The 22,309-nt window shown below is 49.0% G+C and overlaps 1 protein-coding gene and 1 long non-coding RNA gene across 8 annotated transcripts; both read left to right on the forward strand.

The window, feature by feature from the left end:
* Positions 1 to 210: 210 nt before the first annotated feature.
* Positions 211 to 14,775, forward strand: LOC130404770 (oxysterol-binding protein-related protein 7-like). 4 transcript variants are annotated; one of them, XM_056609668.1, is made up of 23 exons: positions 212 to 914; positions 3,696 to 3,899; positions 4,284 to 4,427; positions 4,709 to 4,762; positions 4,857 to 4,970; positions 5,852 to 6,013; positions 6,099 to 6,255; positions 7,110 to 7,237; positions 7,462 to 7,551; positions 7,656 to 7,821; positions 7,989 to 8,122; positions 8,431 to 8,526; positions 8,883 to 9,051; positions 9,172 to 9,243; positions 9,751 to 9,965; positions 10,368 to 10,505; positions 11,674 to 11,737; positions 11,834 to 11,912; positions 12,131 to 12,275; positions 12,451 to 12,601; positions 12,703 to 12,829; positions 13,105 to 13,227; positions 13,328 to 14,775. In XM_056609668.1, exons 2-23 carry the CDS (start codon positions 3,762 to 3,764, stop codon positions 13,434 to 13,436), a joined length of 2,775 nt encoding a protein of 924 aa, XP_056465643.1. In that variant the 5' UTR covers positions 212 to 914; positions 3,696 to 3,761; the 3' UTR covers positions 13,437 to 14,775. The 4 variants fall into 4 exon arrangements, with proteins under 4 accessions (XP_056465666.1, XP_056465643.1, XP_056465657.1 ...); XM_056609682.1 differs by having other exon boundaries at positions 6,102 to 6,255; XM_056609674.1 differs by lacking the exon at positions 212 to 914 and adding an exon at positions 1,900 to 2,842.
* A 1,076-nt stretch (positions 14,776 to 15,851) lies between these two features.
* On the forward strand, positions 15,852 to 21,668 carry LOC130406045 (uncharacterized). Of its 4 annotated transcripts, none has more exons than XR_008904402.1 (7): positions 15,852 to 16,095; positions 16,244 to 19,869; positions 20,078 to 20,192; positions 20,495 to 20,630; positions 20,785 to 20,865; positions 20,962 to 21,040; positions 21,171 to 21,668. It is a non-coding gene; the product is annotated as an uncharacterized LOC130406045 (long non-coding RNA). The 4 variants fall into 4 exon arrangements; XR_008904407.1 differs by having other exon boundaries at positions 15,853 to 16,095; positions 20,085 to 20,192; XR_008904401.1 differs by having other exon boundaries at positions 15,853 to 16,095; positions 16,244 to 19,850.
* The last annotated feature ends 641 nt before the right edge of the window (positions 21,669 to 22,309 follow it).

Below are 22,309 nucleotides of genomic sequence, written 5' to 3' on the forward strand. Positions count from 1 at the left end.
CGAGGTCCTTCAGACATAAGGAACACTTCAACAGTATCCGTTGAAGTGGGCGCACTGGAACCCAAGTTCTGTCCACTATACTCGGTGTTCAACCATGTGGCGCCAACTAGCGTAGCTAGCTCAGCCGGCTATAGCGTAGCTAGCTCAGCTGGCTAGCGTGAGAGGGAGGGATGTGGGGAGGGTCGGTGCTATGGCCGGGATCTAAGGCCCCGTAAAGAAAAAAAAGGGTTCCAATGCATATTTCTTCCGTGAGGTCCTCAAGTGACGAAGGAAAACGGGTCATGTTGTTTATATGATGGTAAAGTGGATTATATTAGTTGAAAATTAAGCCAGTTGTAGAACTGGTTCAGAGAGAGAGGATAGTAGGCTACATCGTTCGGATTCCTTAAACCCGACTGTCGAGTTGTAGACCGATACCAAGTGAAGCAGGAGTGCGTGTGTGTTGTTGGGCGCGCGCTCATGCCTGTGTGAGTACGCGCGTGTCTTCTTTGCCGTTTAATTGATCGCATCCTCAGCGGACGTCAGGTGTTGTCGAAGCGGAGACCCCACAGAAAAACCGTACATGCGGCGCTCCCCAGCCTCTCTAGACCCCCCAGCCTCTTCGTCGACCGCTTAGGTTTTTTACGCTTTAATTACAAACTGGACTTCAGACGAAAGTAAGGCGAAGTTCTCAGCGCGTCATGAGTTTATTTTGATATAGAAATTCTCACAAAAGAGTTGTAACACACAAAAAAGAGTTGTGTAGTGGTAATAATACAATAAGTTATAATAACAGTACAGGTGAGACACCTGCCACGCAGTGACGTAGTGACGTAGTGACGCCGCACGTGGACGAGTGTCGCAGGGAAATGTTTGGCGTGTAGGTGAGGACCTCAGAACTTCATTCAGGATCCCGCAGCGCGCCGCGGCGACAGGTGAGTCCTCCCGAACCAGCCTCTGTGCGTGCAGGAGGAAATCACTGTGGGGTTTATCTTTATTGGCTAAGAACAGCAGCGTTTTCAACGAGAATGAATCTCTCTGTCTGTCTCTCCCTCCCTCTTCCTCTCTATATCGCTCCTTCTCGCTCTCTCTCCTTCTCTCTCTCTCTCCATAATCGTTCAAACTCCAGGCCAGTTCTCATGATGGATCACTGGTTTTAATGTACATACTAATGCATACTAATAATATTCGATTGTTCATGATATTTTATATATTTTGTATATGACAGGGGTCATTTGCACATAGAATAATTAATCTATGATTTAATGTGCTTGGAGATGGCAGGCTTTGTGAATCCCATCATTGCAAACCCATTATATCAATGTTTAATTTAGATTATAATGGGCAGTAGGATTTATTGTAGTGTGTAGTAGAGTATGATGTGGAGTAAAATGTGCACTGTAATGTAGAGTAGATGTTGTGCATAAGGTGTACCTTAATGTAGAGTTTGTTGTGCTTGACACACTGAATGTACCAGATACGTGTCTCGGGTACATTCTTGGTCAAGACCGGTCGGGTGAGTCCAGAGGAGCGTGATTTCTCTCCTGATAGACGGCTAGAGATGAACTTCCCTCCTGATTGACATGGGTAGGTCTGGTTGTCATAGGGATGAGCGGACGTTCAGGCTGCTATCAGAGTCTATCTCGTTCCATTTAGCTGAAGAGCATGTGTTCAATGTTTCCCACGCTTTGTATATTTTCGTTGCCATTCTAAATCTGACGTTAAGCGTCTCTCCCCCTCCTCCCCGTCCAGCTTGGGGTGTCCCCCTCCTCACGTCCAGGGGGAGAATCCTCTCCCGTGTCCTCCCCACGTCCCTCTGGGTCCGGGGGGGGGGGGGTTTGTGCTCAGTCCTTTAGAGGACCTGGTGTTCGGATGGGGCCTGTGAACTGGAAGAAGGTTCTTAAGGAGGACTTTAGGACGTTTGAGCCGTTGTTGTTCTGACTGTTGGAGCATTGGTTCTCTAGTTCAGAGGGGAGGGAGTTATGGGGGTTCCTGTTGTGTCTGCTTCCCTTATGGTCCAGGTGGTCTAGACGCTGGTGGTCCAGGAGGGCTGGACGCTGGACTGGTCGGGTCGACCTGACTTTGACAGTGCATTGTGCGGCCCATTGTTCAGTGTGTTCTGTGGTGAGGCCAGAGGAGTGTTTTTCTTGACTGAAGTTCCTGTCGGTAGCTTAAACTCGTCTGAGGACATTCCGGTCATGCCTGCGTAGCAGCGTGTCTCTGCAGGTGACTGGGTGAACCGTGACACACAACGAAGAGGAAGCTCTACCACGGGAAGGGAAGTCAACCTCTCAGCTGTGACATATGAGCTTAGTGGCCCGTCCTATAGGTTACCCTCCGACCGGCTCCGGGGTGAGAGGGACAGCAGCCGTGGCCAATGGGAAGTTAATGTTTTCTGGAGTAGGAAAGAGGCCACAGACAGCGGTAAAGGGCGGGGCCGACTGGGAGATTGTCAAGGTTCTGCCGGTGAAACCGTCCTGGGCAACAAGGGTGCATAGCCTTCGTGGGATGGGCTAGACGGGTAGGCTGCTTGGATAACATGAGGATGAGGTAATCTCCTCCATACAAGAAAGATGGAGGACAACAACATCTCTCCTGCTGCTAGAGGGATGTTGACTTGACAAACCTGATGATATTGCAGCGGACCAGAAGTCTGTGGTTGTTTACCACACAAAGGCCCCGCCCCTCGGTCTCCAGGTGTGTTTCTGGGTGTTTCCATGCGGTCGGGACCCCGCCCAGATACCTGTTCACCAAGATATTCCCCCGTCCAACCAGCTTCTCTCCTGCACCCTGCCTTATGTTCAGCTAAGCTCAGTTCATTTCACCGAAGCAGCGGAACGTAGAGCAGCTATTGGCGAGCATTGTGAGTAAGATCTTGTTTATTTCCAGCCGGGTGTGAGTTTGACGGTGCAGACTGTTCATCTTAACTCTGCTGCTGCTGTTCTACTGCACACTGGGAAAGGCTCTGATGAGTTCTAGTGTATCCAATGAAACAAATGTTGTACAGCATTGGAGCAACCTCCTAATGTTCTCCTTCTGCACCGACCTGGTCAACAGGGCAGGGGCTCTGGTTGTATGTCGATCTATTTACTGCGACTCTATCAGAAGTCTGTACATCTGCAGGGGTTGTTTGATGTTCTATTTAAAATGACTATCAAGTCTGTACATGTTGTCTTGTCATTTGGGTGACATCAGATAAATTCCGACGTTCTTTATGTATCTCAGACGGGACGTTTGGCTCACAGCAGAAAAGGACTAAATATATATGATTCTGTAGATCACCTACAACTTTGTTGTTTAGATTTAGTTAGGATAAACCTAAGGTCTATTGTGACAAAATAACAACATAATGGACCATAGAGGTCGGTTCGTCTGTTGTCTGGTTCCTAGTGCAGGAAATGGAAACGGGGAGGACTCTTGAGCCTCCAAGAGGAACAGGAAAAGCCAGACGTCAGATCAACCGTGGGACGGTTTCAGTGGTTGAAGACCCATGTAGCAGTCTCTTTTGTCCTCGTTCCTTCTTTCATTTATGTTTAATCCCTGGTCTCTGACTCACTGCATTACACCTCCAGACTGGTCCGGATAATTCGTTTGTTCATCCTTCTAATTCTACAGACTTTGAACCTGCAGTGCACTTTGACGGCAGATCGGAGATCCTTCTTGTTGTCAAGATTATTTGGTGTCTTCTTATCTAACGTGTCGCTCTTGCCTTCCAGTGCCATGACCGTGGACCTTTCCTGAGAGCTTCCTGATTTGCTAGATTTTCTCGTCCAATCGCATCCATGGACCCCCAGGTCTGCCCACCTCCTCTGAACAGTAGCCAATCGGTGATCAGTGGTTTCGAGAAATCTCCAATCAGCGGGTTCAAACCCAGCCACTCTCGTAACGGCAGCACCAGCTCCTCCAGACACACCAAGCAGGTGAGTAGACTGCAACACCTGTAGCAGTCGGGTCTCACCTGTTGCAGCAGGTGAGACCTGGGCTGGAACACCTGGAGCAGGTGATTCAAAATGGATTAAAAACTAGATTTAAGTTATCACATATAAATGTGTGATGGGGTAAGTTAGCTCGTCACTGTCTCTGATCATGTTATTTGCATTTAATAAAGGTAGAGGTCAAATATAACTGGATTTCCAGCTGTTATCGTCAGGGTGGGTGTAGGTGGGTTCTGACGACAAAAGCCTTGCATGTTGTTGTATCGTACACAGAGTAAGACGGTGTTAAACAGTGAAGAGAGAGACGGAGACGGCATCAATAGGTTATTGATCTGTTCTGATATTGTGATCGATGTGATTCTGTGTCAGACTCGTGACTGGGAGGTGTTGGATGATCTTCAGCAGACCACCATGTCGGTGGCTGCCGGCTCCTCTCTGGACCTCAGCATCCCTGGGATCTGTGAGGGATACCTGATGAAGGGACGGAAGTACCCTCTGAAGGGCTGGCACAAGGTGACTGGACGAACAAGCTACTGTTTGCTTTTGACAGGCCCCCATTGTTCCTCCAGCTGTGATGTTGATCAGCCAGTCTGTACCCTCTGGTGACAAAGTGGGAGTGTCCACCCAGATGAGTGATTTACCCTGGTGGCAACGCAGGTTCCCTTAAAGGGCAACCGAACCGTAATCTGGGAGCTAGCCATAACGACGTGTGAAAGTCTAATCCTGACCCATGGTGCCGCTCAATGCCCGTACAGCTTCCGGCGGAGGTCTTGATTGTGATTGGTCTTTTTCAGAGGTACTTCCTGTTGGAAAAAGGAATCCTCAAGTATGCCAAGACTCATCAGGACGTAAGTAATCAGATCTGATAATTGATGACATCTCATGAAGTGACGTTGACATGCGGCCTGTTGGTGACGTGTGGTTGACGTCGGTCCGTCTCAGATCCAGAGAGGGAAGCTCCACGGTTCCCTGGACGTCAGCCGTGCCGTCCTGTCCGTCAACAAGAAGTCGAAACGCCTCGACCTGGACGCCGGCGACGACCTTTACCACATGAAGGTACCCCCGCCCCTCAGTCTGTACCACATGAAGGTACCCCCGCCCCTCAGTCTGTACCACATGGAGGTTCCCCCCCGCCCCTCAGTCTGTACCACATGGAGGTACCCCGCCCCTCAGTCTGTACCACATGGAGGTACCCCCAACCCTCAGTCTGTACCACATGGAGGTACCCCCCAACCCTCAGTCTGTACCACATGGAGGTACCCCCCGCCCCTCAGTCTGTACCACATGGAGGTACCCCCCGCCCCTCAGTCTGTACCACATGGAGGTACCCCCGCCTCTCAGTCTGTACCACATGGAGGTACCCCCCGCCCCTCAGTCTGTACCACATGGAGGTACCCCCCAACCCTCAGTCTGTACCACATGGAGGTACCCCCCGCCCCTCAGTCTGTACCACATGGAGGTACCCCCCGCCCCTCAGTCTGTACCACATGGAGGTACCCCCCAACCCTCAGTCTGTACCACATGGAGGTACCCCCCGCCCCTCAGTCTGTACCACATGGAGGTAGCCCCAACCCAACCCTAAATATTCCTGACCACTCAAATTAAGCAAAATGACCTCCAAGGTGGTTTCTGGACCTTGCATTTACATTTAGGGCATTTAGCAGACGCTTATGTCCAAAGCGACTAAGAACGGTTCATACACGCTTTCACACATCGCCAACATTTGAAGGCAAGGCGACAGAGAGCTTGTTCGGAGAGTTAGGGAGGGGTGACAATCGGCTAGGAGGTGCTCGGAGATCGAACTAGCAACCTGCCGGTTACAAGTCACCCCACTGCACTTCCTGAACTGCCAACCTCCTGGACCTTCTGGACACTTTGAAGAGAACACTTGAATGGTTTAACTGTTGCTACTCCATCTAATGGTTTCCCTCTGTTAGGCCAAGAGCCACGAGCTCTTCTACATCTGGCTGACCAAGCTGTGCGCTCACCGCATCTTCAAGAAGAACGAGGCCATGAGCGTCCACCGCGGGGTCCTGCACGCCCTCTCCCAAGGCCAGGGGAACCTGCCCTCCATGGCCAGCCTGGCTCACAGGAACGCGGTCAGTACCCCCAGGGCGGCCGCTGGTCTCAAGCCTCACTAACGTCTGAGTAGCATCCTAACCTCCCGGTCCTCCCTCCACGCAGCAGTACCCCAGCTCTGTGTCGGCCTTCCAAGCCGCCCCGGGGGAGGACGGGACCCCCGGGGACCGAGGGACCCCTACTGAGCCCTCCCACCGCGGGGTCAACCACAAGGTCTCGGCCTGGCTCCAGCAGACCGACGACACGGACGCCACCTCCCAGGGTCAGAACCTCTCAGCTCCTCTGGGCTCTGGGTCTCCAGTACAGCTGGGCTCTTCATTTTACTCACTAACCTTTTATTGGATAGGGTTAACTGGTTTAGTGTTGGGTTCAATTGGTAGGCCAGGCTCATAAGTAGGTTATTCAGGTTAACTTGGTTAGTTGGAGGTAATTTCTTCAGTGGCAGGTTATTTATTTGGTTGACTTCATTAGTGACAGGTTAGGTTAACTTCTTTAGTGACAGGTTAGGTTAGTTAGTGTGTTAGTTGGGTTAACTTCTTTAGTGATATAAGGCGCGTTCCCACCGACAGCGACCGTTCATGTGCACTTGGGAAACAGCCGGTTGGGAATCTAAAAGTTCTTCACAGCAGGGTTTTTTTTATCCGATAAAAACCAGTCAGAACTAAACAGAACTTGGTAGGATCAGTTTCAAGTTTGCATGCCTTTTTTTTGTTGATGCCTGTCACCTACTATCCTTTATCTTTTATTTATGAGAAGCGCATACAGTATTGCCACTATATGGAAGGCAACACGTCCCCTTATCTAGATCTGGTTTACCAGTACACAACGTTTAAAACTGAGAAAAGTCATGCCAACAGACGTTACGTCAATCGATAGTAAAGTATGTGATATGATGGTTGATTCTTTTATATTGAGTTCCGCAATGTTCATGCCATCACTAGTAAACCATACGTCACCAACTGGGCAACTCTGTTATCAAAATTTGGCCTGAGTTGCCGAACTGAAGTAGATCAGCGTCATGAGGTGTCGTTCACGCGAACTTTCCGACGTCGCGAAAATGTTTTCCCCATAATTTCCAGCGACGTGAACACACCGATATTGTCCTTTCGTTCTCAGAGCTGGCGCGGTGCCAGCTGGAGCTGGTGGAGATGGAGGCTTTGGTCCAGCGACTCCATTGGCTGGAGGGAGGCCCTAACCCTAACCCAATCACAGACACTGACCTGGAGCAGCGAATAAGCATGCAGGTAGAGTTGCTTTCCACCACTCATCATCAGTCCCGCCAATATAATAGTTTTTTAAAGATGTTTGTACCGAGGTAGCCCTAGCGAGCGTAGCCCCCCCCCCCTAGCGAGCATAGCGCCCCCCCCTGGCGATCGTAGCCCCCCCTAGCGACCGTAGCCCCCCTAGCGACCGTAGCCCCCCTAGCGACCGTAGCTCCTAGCTGATGCTCCATCTGGCTCTCTTCCAGAACCTATCCCTGGAGAAACCCAAGAAGAAGACGGGCAAGGTGTTCGGCCACTCCAGGACCCTGTCCCGCGTGGAGGCCATGGGCGGCATGGTAAGACCTCCTCTCAGACCTCAGCAGGCCAGTGTTCAGGCTGGATGACTGATCCTCTCAGGCCAGTGGTCAGGCTGGATGACTGACCCTCTGCTCCTCTCCAGTTCACCTCCAGCCACCTGAGCAGCAACAACTCGGTCAGCCAGCGCCACCTTGGGGCGTCACTGCAGTCCATCCCCGACTACGTGTACACCCAGCTGTCCAACCCCCAGGTCACCTCCCCCGAGGCCAAGAAGATCCAGCAGGACATCTGCGTGGCGTCCCAACGAGGTCAGGACCCTCTGATGCTCCTACTGTCTGGACTGTCTCTACTGTATCATTCTGCAGACTCTGTCTTGTCTTCATTGTATTCTACTCTCTCTGCTGTCTTCTACTCTCTCCCCGGTCTCCTACTGCCTGTGTGTGATGCTATAATATTGTGTGTGTTTGCGTTTCAGTGCATGCGTCTCTGAAGTCGGTCCATGAGGTGTTGACGTTGGAGAGGGAGAGACTTAGAAATGCCTGGAACGCCCCCGACCTCAAACAAAACACTAGCCACCAACTAGCCACCCTTTGTAGCACGCTGTCGGAGGTACACGCGCTACCATACGCTACTATGCCCTACTGCTACTACATGCTGCTAAATCTTACTACGCACTGCTGCCACACTACTACACGCTACGCCACTATACTCTACTACAAGCTAATACAAGCTGCTGCATGCTGTTAGCGCTACGTGCTGCTGCTTAGTGTCTACACACTGCTACGTGCTGCCAAGCGCTACACACTGCTACAAACTACTACAAGCTAGAACACACTGATACAAGCTGCTTTGGGTCGCGTTGCTTTAACCTCCTCTGGGTGTCCGTCTGTCCGTCCATCTGTCCGTCTGTCTGTCAGCTCGATGTGCAGTCTCGCTTGACCAAAGTTCACTCGCTCTCGCTCTCCTCCTCCGACTCCACCGAGGAGTCCTTCTGCACCGTCCGGCCCGACCAGGTGGGTCACGTGGTTCCACCCAACTTCACTTAAATTATCATGGTTTAACCCACACTTCACTTTACTTCATGGTTTAACCTAAATTAAAGTGTGTGTGTGTGTGTGTGTGTGTGTGTGTGTGTGTGTGTGTGTGTGTGTGTGTGTGTGTGTGTGTGTGTGTGTGTGTGTGTGTGTGTGTGTGTGTGTGTGTGTGTGTGTGTGTGTGTGTGTGTGTACGCTGGTAGGTTGTAGTGTGTGTGTGTACTCTGGTAGGTTGTAGTGTGTGTGTGTACTCTGGTAGGTTGTAGTGTGTGTGCGTACTCTGGTAGGTTGTAGTGTAGGTTGTGCGGTCTGTGACCTTTGACCTCTGCCCCCAGCGGACCCCGTCCCGTCGGCGCCCCCCCTCGGTGGCGGACTCCATGGCGGAGTACTTCGACGCCAGCGAGGTCATCCTGTGCGACAGCTCGTCGGAGGCGGAGGCGTCGGACGAGTCGGGGCTGAGCGACATCACCACCACCAGCACCTCGGAGCCCGACGAGGGCCACGGTGAGTCGCCGCGGCAACGGGCCGGTCTCAGGGGGAGGGTCGGGGGCGTGGCCCGTGGGGAGGGGCGGGGTTGTGTGTAAAGCGGCCGATTGGCTGACAGGTGATCCGTCTCGTCCCCAGCCTCCGCCACGGTGAAGTACCGCGCCAGCGTCTCCAGCGCGCCGGACAAGCCCCGCCTCCTCACCGACAGCGGTAAGCCCCGCCCACTCCCACTGGTCCGAGGTGAACTGGGACCAGTGCAGCCGCTCTGGGCTCCGCCACTGGTCCCCTCGGCCGTCACCAGGGCCCAGTTTTTAGAAAATGTAATCTGCATCAAATTGATCCGTATTTCAGAATTCCCATGTTTTGCTATCCAGGATCACCTGATCCATCTTATTTTTCTAACCGTTTTTAGATCACTGTGATCCAAATACCACATTTCCAACCAACTGATTCCCCCCTTCTGATGGGATCAGGATAATCCTGTTATTTTTGGATCAAATAGATGCCAAACTGAGTTCAAAGTTTTAAAAACCCATAGGGCAGATTTGATCCAGATAAAATGTAAGATCGGATCAAGACACAACTGCTCACTGCCCCCGCAGGCTGGGAGGCATCCAATGTCCACGTTAATCACATTAAGATTAAACATCATTCTCTCGCTCTCTCTGTTGGTCTCTATCTCCCTCCTCTCTCTGTCTCTCTCCCCCCCCTTCTTAGGACGCCGTAAGATCCTTCCCGCCTCCTGCACTGACAACGGCCACATCGGAATCATGACCATCCTATACAACAACATCGGGAAGGACCTGTCCCGCGTGTCGATGCCGGCGGCGCTCAACGAGCCGCTCAGCCTCCTACAGCGACTCAGCGAGGAGCTGGAGTATAGCGCGCTGCTGGACACGGCCAACAGCACCGACGACCCCTACCAGCGCATGGTACTTAGCCTAGCCTAGCCTAGCCGGAAACGGCACCGATGACCCCTACCAGCGCATGGTACGTAGCCTAGCCTAGCCGCCAACAGCACTGACGACCCCTACCAGGGCATGGTACCTAGCTTAGCCGCCAACAGCACAGACGACGCCTACCAGCGCATGGTCCATAGCCTAGCCTAGCCTGTAACGGCACAGACGACCCCTACTAGCGCATGGTACGTAGCCTAGCCTAGCCGCCAACAGCACCAACAACCCCTACCAGCGCATGGTATGTAGCCTAGCCTAGCCGCTAACATTGTCGATGACCGCTACCAGCGCATGGTACCTAGCCTAGCCTAGCCTCTCACCTCTGTATGTGGGTGTTGCTGATGCTAGCCTAGCTGATACCCCTGGTTGTGTGTCCAGGTGTACCTGGCAACGTTCTCCATCTCCGGCTACGCCTGGGCCTCCTGGAGGAGCCGCTACAAGCCCTTCAACCCTGTCCTGGGGGAGACGTACGAGAACAACCGGCCAGACCGCGGCTTCAGATATGTCGGCGAGCAGGTACACACTCTGCACAGTAAACATTTACACACTCTGCACACTCTACACTCTACACACTAACATTTACACACTCTACACACTAACATTTAAACACGTTACACTACACACTTTGCACTTTACACTCAATAACTGTAATGTAAGGCCCAATCTCATTTCTACCCCTTACCCCTTCCCCTTACCCCTTCAAAGCAAGGGGTAAGGGGAAGGGGGGGACGTTACGTAGTCAACACGAGCAACGTGCGTGAACGACGCGAGCGACGCGCTTCCTTTCATAGTCTACACAGCCAGCATACGCGAACGTCACGGGCAATGCATGACATGCAATACACCACTCACGCCATGGGTGGCAGCAGAGTGGCGAGTCATCCGATATCTTCCCGACTCTCACCAAAACCGGCCCTTGTCAGGGAGCAGCTGGCAGATTAATTTTTGTCAGATGTTGGCGTGTTTACCCACCAGTACAATGTGCTACGATTGGGTATGCGCACTGACCAATAAATGTATACACATTGGTCACTTGGAAGCATGACTTTTGATTCATTAGTTATCACATTACACAAGTTAACTAATTTGGTTTACGTCAAACTCATTAATTCATATCCATATAAAATGTTTACACAACGAGCTACTGCCTTGACATATTATGAATGAATTATTTAAGTGTAGGCCTATAGCCAAAGCTATAGGGCATAATGTCCACAGAAATTATATGGTAGGAAACATTATTAGAGAAAAGGGGTTTATTTATCAAATACAGAAACTTGACCCACCATACACGCACACATTTTTCATTCACTACACACTCACGCTTTCAAATTTCATTCACTCAAAGAGGCTCTACTGAACTTATGTTTCACACAGAATGTGAACACAAAACATTACGTAATTAATTCAAATAGGCTAACACTAAAAAAAATAAGGCCAGTAATAGAACGCATATCGGGTGACAAGAAGATCATTAAAATGGCACTTTGCCCCTGTGGGAGGGTTTGCATAAATTGGCACAGGTAATTAGTAAAAGAGACGTGAATGTCATTCGTATCACGTTCCTGCATCTTCTCATATGTTCTTCTGTAAATATAACCTTTAGTTTAAATAATGTACAATAATCGCAAATATATTGGGATTGGGCCTAAATGTCATTTAACCACTCGTCTGTCTGTCTCAGGTCAGTCATCACCCTCCAGTCTCCGCCTGCCACGCCGACTCTGAGAACTTCTCCTTCTGGCAAGGTGAGCCGACGCTCTGGTGTGAAACTCACCCTAACCCTAACCCCAACCCTGACCCTAACCCCTGACTTTGGTTTTGACCTTTGCTCCCTCGTCCAGATCAGAGATGGAAGTACAAGTTCTGGGGGAAGTCTGCTGAGATCATCTCCTCAGGCCAGGTCAACGTGTCTCTGCCCAGGTGAGGCTGCTGACCCAGCGAAATGCCAGGTTCCATATTCCCTGGATGTGGGTGGGGGTCGTGTTAGTGGGTGGGGTGTTGTTATGTAGGTAAGGGGGACACTATGAGTGGAACAAGGTGGTGTGTGTAATGATGACCTTGTCACTGTCCAGCTAATGCAGTGTGTGTATAGTGTGCGTGTGTGTGTGTCCAGCTAATGTAGCGTGTATATTGTGTAGGTACGGGGACCACTATGAGTGGAACAAGGCAGTGACCTGTATCCACAACGTGCTGAGCCCCCAGCGCTGGCTGGAGCACTACGGAGACGTGGTGATCAAGAACACCCAGAGCGACGTCTGCACCGCCAAGATCACCTTCGTCAAGGTGACCCAGAGCACCATGCCTTAGGCCTCAGTAACGCCAGGATGCACATTTCAGCCTCCTACGAAACAAAGGGATCGAACCAGCAACCTTCAGGTTACCAGCCGACCCGCTGTGCCTCCTGAGCTACTGCCGCTAATGTCTCCTCCTCTTCCTCCACGTCCTGTTCCTGTTGCAGTCGCGCTACTGGAGCTCTGACAGCAGTAAGAACGAGGTGCAGGGAGTGGTGCTGGACCGCGCCGGGGAGGTGGTGCATCGCTTCGGGGGGCTCTGGCACGAGGGCATCTTCTGCGACACCTTCCCCACCCCACAATGCATCTGGAAGCCCAGTGAGTACACACACACGCGCGCACACACACACACGCGCGCGCCGCAACCCTCCGCTGGGTCGGACTCGCGATAACCCGCTGTGATGTCACTTCCTGTCCAGCCGTGCAGCTCGACGACCACGTCAAGTTTTACGGGTTCTCGCAATACGCCCGCGAGCTCAACGAGTTGACCCCCGACCTGGAAGGGCTCCTGCCCCCCACGGACTCGCGCTACCGACCCGACCAGCGGTACACACACACACACACACACACACACACACACACACACACACACACACACACACACACACACACACACACACACACACACACACACACACACACACACCTGTGTAGAAGTTGGTTCTAGATTTATGGTGGTAGATGTATAGTATATGAAGTACTGTAGTAACACGGTTCTGTTCTACTGAAGCCGTGTGCTTGAGTGTCCACCCCTGTTCATTAGTCATTGTGTGCGTGGGTATGTTTCCGTCCATGGGTGCATCGTGTGTGTGTGCGGGCAGGCTGCTGGAGGAGGGCGACGTGGCGGCGGTGGACGTGCGTAAGGACGAGGTGGAGGAGAAGCAGCGTGAGCGCAGGAAGGAGCTGGTGAAGCAGGGGGAGGAGCACATGCCGCGCTTCTTCAGGTAGGCTCTCCCCATTGGTCCACCTCTCCCCGTCGGTCCGCCTCCGTGAGAGGGTTCTGGGCTCCGATTGGCTGCTTGACGTCCTCGTGTTGTGTTCCAGGCGGACGGTGGACGAGGCCGGGCGCGAGGTGTGGATTCACAACGGAACCTACTGGAACCTCCGCAGCAAGCCGGGCTTCGACAACACGCCCAACCCGGACCTCTGGTAGAACCCGGAGAACGGTTGGCAGGCTTCCCCGGGGCGCTTTCGGGGTCCATTTTGTATAAATGGGGTTTTACTAGAGACTCCCTCAGACCACTGCCAGGGGTCGTAGGTCAGACTCCAGCCCGGAGGTCTGAGCAGAGGTGTGTTCCACACCATGAACTCTGAGCTCCACCCGAAGAAGTGTGGTGTTCAGGTGTTTCCTCGGCGTGATAACGTGTATCTTATCTTTCGTCTCAAATGTATTTCTAGTGTTTCTGGGTAGAGCGGGACGGGCTCTATCTGAGGGGCTGTACTATAGGGTTTCGTGGGTGCTGTCCTGCAGGGTTTGGTGGGTCTTGCGGTGTGTTTGAGTCCCTAGGGGGGGGGGGGGGTTCCAGGGGGGAGGAGGTGATGGGTCCATGACGACCTCCTGTTGGGGTCTGAGTAGTCTGGATGCCCCCCTGCTGGGAGCCCGGGGTCTACTCATGTTTCATACTGAAAAGAGACTCTAGGATGTACTGTAATGTTGTTTTCAAATAAACTGAGAAATCTACACTCTGCTTCTTTACCCTGTGTCAGGATGGACAGTGGTATTACACTTGTGCAGTGATACTACAGTGATTGTACACTAGGGCAGTGGAAGAACCTTATGCCCCTTTTCCACCGGCGGGTACGCTTCGGACCCAGCACGCCTCAGCCCAGTAGTGAGGGCGCGGTAAAGCCCAGCTCAGTTACGGCTCGTAACTGAGCCAAAGGAAAAAAATTTAGGCGGGTAACTCCGTCAGCATCCCAGTGGTGAAAAAAAACATTGCACTGGTCCGTGGACCTCTGGGAGTGAGGTCTAAATCACAAAACTGAGGTTCATCCTTTCAAAGTAATGTACAGTCGGATTACAACTAACAAATAATAGGATTGAATTGAAAGCTAGAGAGAGTCGACTTTTCTCTTTATATTTATTTATTTTTGTTTAAATTAATATTGATATAATAAAAAAAAAAACATACTGGCAGTGGCAATGATGGAAAAGTATAACAAAATGGGGAACTACTTCACGTGAAAAATGAAGGAGGGAACAGAAATTGTTTGTTTTGCAAAAATCGTCTGCATTTTATTTTCTTGCGGTGTATATTGTGTGCTTAATAACCATCAATATATGATTTAATTTCGATTCAAATAATGTTTCTTGGAATTGGTATCCATTATTAAATTTATTTTCGGCTCTTCTCTTCAAACAAACCAATAAAAAATAAAGAAAAGACTAATATTATGTCTCCTCCATTTCGGACACTTTGCGCTTCCTCGGGATACCGAAGATAGGTGGTAGAGTTCCTCTTGCCATCTCTCTGCCCTCCTCCTTGTAATGAGCAAACCGTATGCAAAGACTGCGCACACAAATAGTTTTTGTTTGTCATTGTTACGGTTGTGTTAATATTGGAATTCACAGCACATCTGCTTCAGAAGAACTATACCCTTCAGCATGGAGATTCTCCAACAAGTGGAGCACCACCACTTCCTGAGATGTGTTACGTCATGCTGTGGAAGATAACCGTATATCAGTCAGAATTAACTTCCAAAGACTGCAATGAGAGTAGACTGTTTGTAATCGACTACATCATAATTCTGCATTAACTTTAGCCATTTCATTTTCGTATATTTTCCTTTATATATATATTTCTATGCATCTATACTATATGAAATTTGAAATAAGCTGCATGCAATTATAACTTATTTAAAGTGTCTGCTATCGTGGATAAATACGTTAGCTTAAGGCAGTGGCGTCCCTATGCTGTTTTATTCGGGGATAAAGCCTCGGATGTTATTTAAATAGCCCCGAATATGATCTTTAAAAAAAAATATATATATATATTCATAAACATTTATAAGTAGCCTAGGGGAGATAGACATAGTCCTTCTGGCAAGAGAATAAACAACCACCTGTTTACCACCTCAAGTGTATTAACCTATCCTATCCCCAGTCAGATTGTGTGTGTGTGAGGTCTGCCTCACTTGTATTCATTTGCAATAACTTGAATGGAACTTTAGACATTTGGGGATAGCATAGCAGTCAAGTAGCTATTTAAAGCTATAATAAACCGCGTATTTCGCTATTTAGATAAAGCATTATGAAAAAAAGTTTGCATGCACAATAAAGCATACGCATAAATTTGGCGCGCAGCATTTTCATTTCACTCTAGGCTAAGCCCCGGATGTTTATGAAACCTAGAAATCCCCACCCAAATCTATTCTCTTGAGTAGAGGCAATAAAAATGTTACACGCGTGGAAGAGAGACGGAAGGAGAGGAGAAAAGGATTAGAGGGGAAAAGGAGAAGAGAGAAGGAGTCTCTCTGGTCTCTTTGATGAAAGCTTCCTTCTCACTCTCACGCACGCACACACACACACACACACACACACTCGCGCACACAGTAAGGTGAATTGAATGAAGACTTTTTTCGTTTTGAAGTTTGAATCTAAATCAGTCAAATAAGAGTTAAGTTTTACTAATTAGCTCACCTGCCGCAGCTCGCCTGCCAGGTGGTTTTCTTAATTAGTTAATTGGTTGCATCTGGTGCGTTTCACTTAAAAGGGAACCGGACAGGTCTGTTGTGACTTATTTAACATCTCTTCCAGTTTCACAGGTTAAAGACTTTTTGAAGTAAAGAGGAGCATCTCATCTGAACCTGATGTGAGTAGAATTGTGTGGCAAAGCACAACTGACGTGACTTGTATGTTGAATATAAATCACTGATAATGTGTGAAGGAAATCTGAGATTGTGGTGGTTTAAGTCTCATTTGAAATTTGGACCATGAGTAAACTGTTCCTTCCTTCAAAGGTCTATCATGGATATTTAACTGCAGTTCTGTGAGTATCCCAACTTTACCATGAAGCATAACTGCAAACTGTAAGTCATTAATTTCTCATTACTCTTGGGCACATTGATGTATTTTGGCTTCCTGGTGAGTTAACCTGTTACCTGAAGGTTGATCTGAGTAGAAGGGATGTTTTATTGGTTCATGGGTTACTTAGGTGTTTGGTTTATGTTGGTTTTAATGACTTGTTAAAATGGTTACAGGCTTGAAGTTATTGTTGTAAGCTGGAGTAATGGGTTGGGTTCTGATATCTTCAGTCTTCTTTCATTCTACTCTCCTGAGCTCTGCGTCTTCATTACATGAGAGTTGCTTTACTGAAGAGGGTGTGGTCTGAGTGAGCAGAGGTGCATACTGGGATACAGAGCTGTCTTTAGCCTACAGGTCTGTAGACACGCCCCCTCAGGGGAAACCCAGTGTTTGAGAAACTGTGGTGACGTCAGTTACATGGACTGGAATGTTCTTAAAGATGGAGACAGGGATTCAGAAAGAGAAACACCAGGGGGAGATGAGGGGGCTCCTCATCTCAACGACTAAAACACAACTTCAGTCTGACACAGAGAACCATGGAACACATTCAACAGTCCCCTCCAGGCATCGTGACTCCTCAGGAACAGTTTCATTTCCAAGAAGGTCTTAATTGGGGCCATTCCAAGATGGATCCTGCTCCTCAAGAGCCACCGCCCTCCACTGGGTGGTCTTCTGAACAGATGACCTCCTTCCTGTCCTCAGGCTGACAAAAGCTGCAACGTTTGCATCTGTGAAGGCCCCTCTTTCAGGAAACCACTGGACTACAAAGACATGACTTCAGAGATGTTGAATCAAACTGGGACACATTTTGGAGACGCCAAGCATAATCCATCACCAATGTGGGACGCCACTGAAGAATGTTGTACATAATTTACGTCTCTTGAGACATTGGTGGGTGCCCTGGCAGGAGAGCTGGGGGGGGATGATGGAATGTTATTTGGCATGAGGTTTTTACCCTGCATGATTGTTTGGCCTTTTATGGCTCAGTGGTGTGTTTGGGTTTGACATGAGATGGAAGATTTTTGAGCATCTCTAGGGTTCTAGTGTGTGTGTGTGTGTGTGTGTGTGTGTGTGTGTGTCTCCCACTCACACCTGGCATGGGGTTCTACGTGCCTGTCCTGGGTTCGATGTGTGTGTGTCCGGCTTGCTTTGACAGTGATAATGTTCATACGGGGGTCTGTGTGATTGGCTTGGGATATTGGAATGGTCAACTAAATCATACCTGATGGACGGCCACACGTTTACTGAAGGGCCTCCAGTAGACATGAAGAGCCCGAGCGACGCTCCGGAGTGAGATCCAACATACTGGGCAGGAAGGAGAGTATCCAACTCAATTGTAAAAGGATGCAAGCGGCGTGTTCAGATCACAAAGAAAAATATGTTTTCAGGAAGAGGTTCTGTGCAAGAGGTTCACGACCGACGCAGAGTTGTCAAACTAGGACTACACCCATCAGGATCAATGGAGGATGGACACCAAAAGGAATTCCACAAGGAGAGTCTGACGTTGGAAAGGGACCTAAATGGATATTCAAGATGACCTTCAGACCTGTAATGAGACGGCTCTTCCCACCTGGCTGGATTGATGGAGAGCCCTGTGGATCTTGTCTTGCTCTCAGTTGCACGTCTTCTCAGGCTGAACTGTATTTGTTTCGGACAGGACTAGTTGAACGATTGGTTCCCTTAAATCAGAACCAATCCGGGAACTCCAGCTAGTGCGCTCTTCGAGCTGAAGTTGTGCTCTTCAGCTGAGGAGGTACGGAAACCTTCACTGGGGCTTCAAGGTGTAAAGAGGAGAATGTTTCAAAGTGTTCCATGGTACTCTGATGAAGACCGTTGTTGTGTTCCACTGGCTGAGAGGAAGAACCAACACATCTTCCTCTTGGCCTTTCTCCTCTGAGAATCCTGGCGCCATCTTGAAGGATATTCCAGCTCATGTAACTGATGTCACGACAGATTCTCAAACACTTGGTGTCTCCTGAGGGGCGTGTCTATGGACCTGAAGACTTCAGACGGCACTGTATCCCAGCATGCATCCCTGCTCACTCAGACCACACCCCCATGAGTAGGATGCAACACTAGTGATGGAGATGTAGAGTTTTATAAGTAACGAGGGAGCAGTCTGTAAATCTTTGAACCATGAAGATGGTTGGATATTTCAGGAATATGGCTTATTTTTATTATGGGCAGTCCTTTCACTCAGATGCCCACTTCTCACTGGAGCTGTACATGTGTTGGCTGGCTGGCATGATTTGCTGTTGGTGATGAGGCGGTCAGGGTGACGTTGCAGGGCTATGATTGGCTCTCTGTGAGCTCAACGTTTAGATTTGCTCTGCATGGTTTGCACCCTGAATAATCTAGATAATTGTAAAATGTAGACACGGTTTTGTATTGAATGATTCCAGGATTTTAGTTTTAAAGTTGTTGTAAAGGGACGTACATGGTAGTTTGGTTCTTCGTATGGTTTTGAGTGATTTAACTTGTACACACTGGGTGCATAATAATGTAAAGGTACACTGAATTTTATTAATGACCAACAGCAACAAACAGATCTCCTCAAGGTAAGTCTGTTGGCTGTGTTTTAATGAAGACCATCGCTGGACTTCAGGATCTTCCTCCGTTCAGCTCAAGGTGAGGCGCTGGTTCTGTTTTTTCTTTGGTTGGTTCCGGCCGGAATGTTCGGATTCCGGTTGGACGGTTTGTGCTTCCCGCCGTGGAAGGTTCTGAGTGGTCACTTGATTTAGTCCCAATGGTTAGCATAGAACGTTGTAGTCTTGACAACCATAAGAAACTAGCTGGCAGTTAGTTTGACGGGAGTCCCCTGAGGGAATCTGGCGGAACGTTCTGGATTGTATTTGAGTAACCTCGAGCCATTGCCAACGGAAACTATTTTTCAGTCTGTTTCCATTGGGAATTGTTGCCCCTATCTTAAATAACTAAAGTTTGATATTAAATACATACTGAGACGTACGTCGTACAATATGTTGATAATTTCCGATGGTTGCGCCGTACTTTTAACCACGATGACGTTGCGGGACTCTCACTGCGTACAAAACAGCGTTCTACTTGCGTGCCCATTTCTGACATCAGGAAAGGCTGAAAATCATTTCAAGGTGGAACATAATTTGACATTTCAACGGAACCCAGCACCTGAATATGGCTGAGTATATTTGATTTAATATCGTTACTGCTTAGTGTTCTTTGTTACTTCAGCTTTTGTACGTTCTAAATATCTGCTGTCATTAATTGCCACAGAAGTTAAACCCTACCCAATGGAATGATGTTAAACAACGACTTTGGTGCAGAGTTACCAACTGGATAATATCAAAGCTAAAATAATGGCCGTCATTCCCACATGTTACAGTAGAAGATATTCTAGAACTGTACAAGGTTAAAAAGGTAACGTGTAGTTTGTCCCAAGGTGTCTGCTTCCTCACCCAGAGCCTGACCTCCACCTCCTCACCCAGAGCCTGACCCCCACCTCCTCACCCAGAGCCAGACCTCCACCTCCTGTCAGAAGTCATCCAGAACAGTGGAGTGCTTTGTGTGAGTAGAGTCTTCTCAGGTCAGTTTCAATGCATGGTCTGAACCACTTCTTTAAACTTGTGGACTGCTCTGTCTTCATTCCCAAAAATGGAATGCTCATGTCTGGTCTCAAGTCTTTTCTGGCCTTGCGTTATAAAATACTAGTTCAATTAATTGTGTAACTCGGTTTCGGATGAGTCAATTAAGTTTATTGGTGGGCAAATGCTGATGTAATCCTGCTGCTGTAGCTGAAAGGCGAGGCTGAGAGGCTGGGGACTGGAGGCTTGTGGTGCCAGGATGGACCGGAGACTGAGGCTGGAGACCGAGGCTGGAGACCAGGGGCCTGCAGCACCGGACCAGAGGGTAACCAACACTAAAATCCACGGTAGTTTAGGTCTGGTTTTGATCATCTTATGACTTTAAATCTGTGCCAAGCTGTGAGTTAATTCATACGGGGGTTATGGAAGAGTCATATGAGCCATTAATGTTACTAGTGCTGCTACGACCGTAGTGGATGAATTGCTGAACGCGACAATCTGCAGACGTTGTCTAATTTAAGTGTTTAAATTTGTCTTCCATTTTACAAGTGAACCTCAGATGCAGGAGGTGGGGTGTGTTGCGTCCCAAGGGGGTTTACTGCTGAGACCAACTGTGTTTGTAACCAGACCAGTAATCCATGGCTGATGGAGGAGCCGTGCAGAAGGAGCTGATGGAGGAGCTGATGGAGGAGTCGTGCTGAAGGCCCTGCCTTGTGGAGGAGCTGGTGGAGGCCCTGCCTGGTGAAGGACGTCTGTCGTGGAGGTAGATGGAGCTTGACTCTGAAGTGATCATCACACTCACTGCCACTTCTCGTAGAATACTGCTCCCACAAACTACCAGCGTTTGTACCATATATACCAGACGACTTCATCTGTTTTACCACATGTTGAAGCAAGACTTCCGCTGTTTGTTCCAGACCAGGACTCTGTCTGAGGAGAGCTGCTCGAGAAGCTGAGACGCTGGAGGACGACTAGGAATCGACCAACAAGGAATCCTCGTAAGTTTGTATTTACTTACATGGTTGACTTAAAGGGCAAAATACAGCTGTTACTTTGACATGCCTTAACCAACTACCGCTGTGTTTTCTTACTAGAACGTGTTTCTGGAGCGGAGGCGAGCTGGTAGGGGAGCCGTGAATCTGGAGGATGACCATCACTCTACCAACAAGGATTGTAAGTTTGTATTAACCAAACAAACTGCAAATAAAGGGCTTAAAAATAAGACAAACTACATGTTTGGTTCAGATAATGTTGCATCTTTTGAATATTGAACCTAATCAATGTCCTTGTTTGGTCCGGGCAGACACACCTGAGCTGAACCTCACCTGATCCTGACATCCTGCTGGTCCCGTCTTCTCAGTTCATCTGAGCCTCGTCCTCCAGAAGACCTGCTGAGCTCAGCAGTCTGAGGCTGATGGATCAATGACCTCCAGTGGGAGTGATCTTCTTGATCCCACATGTAACCGTGTGCTTCCACACGCCTTTCCCTCACGTCTGTCACTAACCTCACTACTTCACTACTCTCTACTGCTTCCTCTTTTCTTCCTTCTCTGTGGTTCGAACCTTTACACTGGAGGCGCGTCTCCATGCCCTCAGAGGGTTCAGCGTTAGGGTTGAGAGTCAGGGTTTAGAGTCAGGGACAGAGCTGGTCAGGGAGGACTGCTTTTACGCAAACCTCTTCACTTGCTTTCGGAATGGTGGTGACATTTTGAAAAGATTCATTTGGGAAAATGTTTTCCTCTGCTTTCCTTTACAAAATTGTATTAAACTTCTGTCAAGTGTTTTTGTTTATGTATTAAAATCCCACATTGACTTCTACATGTTTGGTGCGGTTCATTTTATTGTCCTTTAACTTGGTTAATGTCAAGCTAAACTCCTGCAATACATTTAACATACATGATTGTTATTCAGCAATGTTCACATAATTCATTTTGTAAAAATATGAAACCTCCATATTACTACTAAATTTAAGCCTATTCATGTACTTAACAATGTACAAACTGCCCCACAGGCCAGTCTCTGCTACTACAACACGTTCAATCCACCAACCCGTCTCACATCAATGTACTATAGCTACGTTGGTTCGAACGGAAAAGGCAGTTTGGTGTGGACTGTTGTCTAGCAGAGGGAGCTGTCATACACCTTAATTATACGGGAATGTCTGTGTATTTACATTGTAAACTGTTCATGTGCTGGTCTAGTTTGTCTGCAAATAACACGGCCTCCAGCAACAGGATTGGTCGAAGCAAATGAAATGAAAGAAATAAAAGCCCAGTTCACCAGATCTGAGGTCAGCTGCGGTCAGATTTTGGATCATGAATGTATTGAAACGACGTCTGAGCTAAATAGAAACCACCTGTAACTTGGTTTCCTGGAACCCGGAGGACGGCAGGGCTCGTGTTTACCTGGTCGATTAGGCCCTGAACGCAGACCCTGAACCCA

This window comes from Gadus chalcogrammus, chromosome 2, assembly GCF_026213295.1.
Source record: "Gadus chalcogrammus isolate NIFS_2021 chromosome 2, NIFS_Gcha_1.0, whole genome shotgun sequence".
In the NCBI taxonomy this organism is placed as follows: Eukaryota; Metazoa; Chordata; class Actinopteri; order Gadiformes; family Gadidae; genus Gadus; species Gadus chalcogrammus.

Excerpts from the sequence above, each read along its gene's own strand:
- LOC130404770 (XM_056609668.1), top strand. The coding sequence starts at position 3,762 with ATGGACCCCCAGGTCTGCCCACCTCCTCTGAACAGTAGCCAATCGGTG. Across the intron at positions 3,900-4,283 it reads CCTCCAGACACACCAAGCAG|ACTCGTGACTGGGAGGTGTT; the intron begins GTGAGTAGACTG and ends ATTCTGTGTCAG. Across the intron at positions 11,913-12,130 it reads GTCAACGTGTCTCTGCCCAG|GTACGGGGACCACTATGAGT; the intron begins GTGAGGCTGCTG and ends TATATTGTGTAG.